Source organism: Saccostrea cucullata, unplaced genomic scaffold (genome assembly GCF_032062105.1).
Source record: "Saccostrea cucullata isolate Sc308-1 unplaced genomic scaffold, CSIRO_AGI_Scuc_v1 ctg21479, whole genome shotgun sequence".
Lineage (NCBI taxonomy): Eukaryota > Metazoa > Mollusca > Bivalvia > Ostreida > Ostreidae > Saccostrea > Saccostrea cuccullata.
This window is the reverse complement of record NW_026936689.1, coordinates 1-3,928: the sequence shown is the minus strand read 5'-3', so window position 1 is coordinate 3,928 and position 3,928 is coordinate 1. Positions and strand designations below refer to the sequence as shown.

At 36.4% G+C, this 3,928-nt stretch overlaps 1 protein-coding gene across 1 annotated transcript; it reads right to left on the bottom strand.

Annotated features, from left to right (window-relative positions):
- Positions 1-461: 461 nt before the first annotated feature.
- On the bottom strand, positions 462-3,787 carry LOC134246283 (carboxypeptidase inhibitor SmCI-like; the record flags this gene model as incomplete). Its single annotated transcript, XM_062728610.1, has 3 exons — positions 462-543; positions 2,855-2,942; positions 3,620-3,787. Coding segments are annotated over 3 exons (338 nt in total), but the record flags the coding sequence as incomplete, so codon positions are not given.
- Positions 3,788-3,928: the final 141 nt, after the last annotated feature.

The following is a 3,928-nucleotide window of genomic DNA, read 5'->3' as shown; positions in this document are numbered from 1 at the left end:
TATGCATTTATACCACAAGCACCTGGCATTACTCATTCATTTTTAATAGAAAAATATACCCCCTACCTTTTATTAGGTAGGGAGTACATGTATTTTTTTAGAAAAGATATTAAATTAAGTAACGTTAGATGCCTATGATTTATACATGTATGTTTACATCCAAGATTTATTTAACAACTGTGTGAAATAATTGTACTGATATTTTTATTTGAATAAAATATCGACTTAATCTTCAAGAGGCTTAAATTGTTAGACATGTACAATATGTACCTGTACTCTTTTAATTAAATTATCAAATAAATTCTGAGGAAGCCCAGGTTGGGTCCTTTCTAAAATGGGAATATACACTGTATAGATGAGAGGATCTTTCTGGGTATCGCTTTATAAGGAGAAAGCAATATTTATTTTTTTATTATAAAAAAATTAATTTCATTACAAAGAAACTAGGAATCAATTCCTTTTCAATATCCCAGTGACTGACATGTACTGGTGACATCCTCCCCGTTAGAAGTGAAAATGGCCACACAGCCATTACAAACCTCTCTGGAAAATAAAATTGTTTAATACAAGTAAATTATATTCCAAAGTCATGTGTTGCTGTTTTTAAAATAATTTTGTATTTTGCTCCAGGACTTTGCAAGGTTTTAACAATATATTGTGATTCACAAGTACATCAGGAGGACAATATTTTCAAAGACCCGGGACTAGTACATTTATTAAATGATAAGGAATTTTGGTGCTCTCTGATTGGTCTAGACACCATTTACTGGTGTTTACCTCAGAGTGAGTTCACCTCTAATGACGTTCTGGGAGGTTTATTCGGGTTTTCCCTCTCGACCAACCATAGATTTGCTTACAGCTTTTTCGACCAATCAGATTGCGTGTTTCAAAGCATGTGTCGGTGTGAATGTAAACATGTCAGACGCCAATACCAAGGAGATTAAGCGCTTTTGAAAGTAAATGGTTGAGTATTTATTGATTATTAATATTGTTTTTGACTTTTTAACTAATATTTGTTTAGCTGTTGAAGTATATCAACATGTAAGAAGTGTAATTACACTTTACATTATGGATGTTTATATTTGATGGAGACAAGAATGAAAGAGTGAGCAGTGTTTGTAAAATTCCTCATCATTTAATAAAAACGGTTATTGACTTTTGAATTCGGTCTACTCGTGACTATACAGACCTGGTCAGGTATTGGTTAACCTCGGCCTTCGGCCTCGGTAAAACCGTGACCAGGTCTGTATAGTCACGAGTAGACCTCATCAAAAGTCAATAATTGTATAGAATATCACAAACAATAACCGATATCATAAAATTAATGGAATATATCAGCAAGTTTGATTCCTCTATCGACACGTAGGAAGCAAATCAATATATTGGAAGGGAAAGGTTGGGGGGGGGGTGATTGAAAGACAAATAAAACGAACTCGAAAAAAATAAATTGACAAGCGAAACAAGGTAAAAATATTATTTCGTGGTGGGGTGTGGGGGATGGGTCATTTTTTTTCAAACGCCACCACCACTTACCCTTTTTTGGATTACACTGCACTTACAGGGGCCGGTAACATACACTATATTTGATTTTATCTAAACACTAAATGTGTACAATTCTACCACGGTTATTGAAAACTTCAAAGGAAGCCGCTGGACATTATTCTCCAATAAATCACGAACGTCATCAAAAAATTATCAGATCAGAAACACGTATCAGATCTGAACAATTCAAATGCATGTTTGGCTGTAGAATGAAATACTTGTTTACACCGCATCAATGTGTCGTCTTTTGCAGTATAGACACTGTAAATTGCATCAAGTTGCTGATGAATGTCGGTTTTTATAGCTAAGCGGGGCTATTCCACGGACCTCCCTACACATTAAACAACGTGATTTTAGCAGTAAAACAAGAACATGATTTTGTTTTTGTATATTCATTTTAACTGATCAATACATATTACGAACAAATTTGTAATTTAAAAAGATTATTTTTAATAAACGAAAGCTCAAATAGTCTGCATTCCATCCTATAGGTAAGTCAACAAAATTTATCTCTGGTGTTAAATAGAACAGCGTAATCGAGACATGGTGACCTAATTCGTTTCTCTATAGAGGAAACAATCAGCCGTATTTATCGCCCTTGGTAGAATAGAAATAAAGTCCTTGTTGTCGTGAATGATGCAGAATAACCTCCTCGGTCTCGAAATGTTTTTTTAAATATAAAAGCCTCGGCTAACGCCTTGTTTTTATATTTAAAACAACACTTCTCGACCTCGGAGGTTATTCTGCAACATTCACGAAAACTTAATTCGTTTCTCTATAGAGGAAACAATCGGCCGTATTTATCGCCCTTGGTAGAATAGAAATAAAGTCCTTGTTGTCGTGAATGATGCAGAATAACCTCCTCGGTCTCGAAATGTTGTTTGAAATATAAAAGCCAAGGCTAACCCTCGGCTTTTATCTTTCATACAACATTTCTCGACCTCGGAGGTTATTCTGCAACATTCACGAAAACGCGGACTTTATTTCTTAAATAGAGATAAATTTAAATCTATACCACTCTGTGAGATAAAATCTATACCGCTCTGTGATTGCACCTTGTCTGTTAACAGTAGGGAGGGGGGAAGGGGTTAACCTTTGTCCTAATGTCAATGTACGTAAATGCCGATATAATATCTATCATGAATAAAAGGGGAGGGGGTGAGCACCCCTCCCCCGGGTTCCGACACTATCTCCTCATAGCTTCATTTTTATTTTATGACTTTCTAATACTTAATGACTTAATACTTTATATTTTAAGCATGTTATTGTTGCCTACATGTACCTATACTTGATAATTGAAATAAATACTTACTTGCAAGAGGCACTTGGATAATTTGGACATGACGTTACTTGGCAAGCAGGTGCTTTACAAAATATGTTGGATTGACCATTCGGGCAACCTTTAAAAGGAAATGAAAAAAAAAGAAAGGAAAGAGAATATAATTATGGATTTCAACTGTTTAGGTACACTTTTGACAATCAATAAATATAACCTTTTCGCCATATATTATTGTTGAGAATTCAGACTAATATTATACATGTACCGTAGTTGACTTAATACTGTTGTTATTATACCCCCCGCTTGAAAAGCGGGAGGGTATATAGTAATCGTTAATTCCGTCCGTCCGTCCGTCCGTCCGTCTGTACGTCCGTCCGTCCGTCCGTCCGTCTGTCTGTCTGTCCGTCCGTCTGTTACGCTTTGGGGTACCCATCTCTTATCCGTAACTCCTCTAATACCACTGAATGAAATTTGATGAAACTTTCACAGAATCTTTATTACATATTGCCATTGTGCACCTCCTATTTTACTTTTTGATCCGACACATATTTTGGGTTTCCCGGCCACAGGAAAACATGGACTTTTTCACCACTTATAACCATAGGGGAGGCGGGGGGTATCATTTAGTGAGCCCATCGCTCACAGTACCTCTAGTTTATATTTTGCCGTTGTGGACATTATACAATTACTGTTGCTAATATTATAGGTCGTTTATATTGACATTATACATATATCTTTGTTGAGTATTCAGTCTGACATTATACCGTTGTAGACATTATATTTTTGTCGACTGTATACCATTGTTGCACGAGTTCAGACATTCCTGTTCCGTTCGGAAGTTGTTTGCGTTCCCACCGCAGCAGCCATAGTAAAACTCCTCGCACCTGTGCATGTGGGAGTTGTAAAACCAGCGAGGGCATAATCCGTCACACATACCCACGTCCTTTGGAAGGTGACATACCGACGCTACAAACATATGTTTATAAGGCTTTAAAACCCCACTATTTATAATTATTCTGTTATCGATGTCCCCTCCAAAAATACCCCCCCCCCCCAACAAGAATACATCCTAGCACGAAACTGAAAAAAAGAGGTTGAACCTGAAAA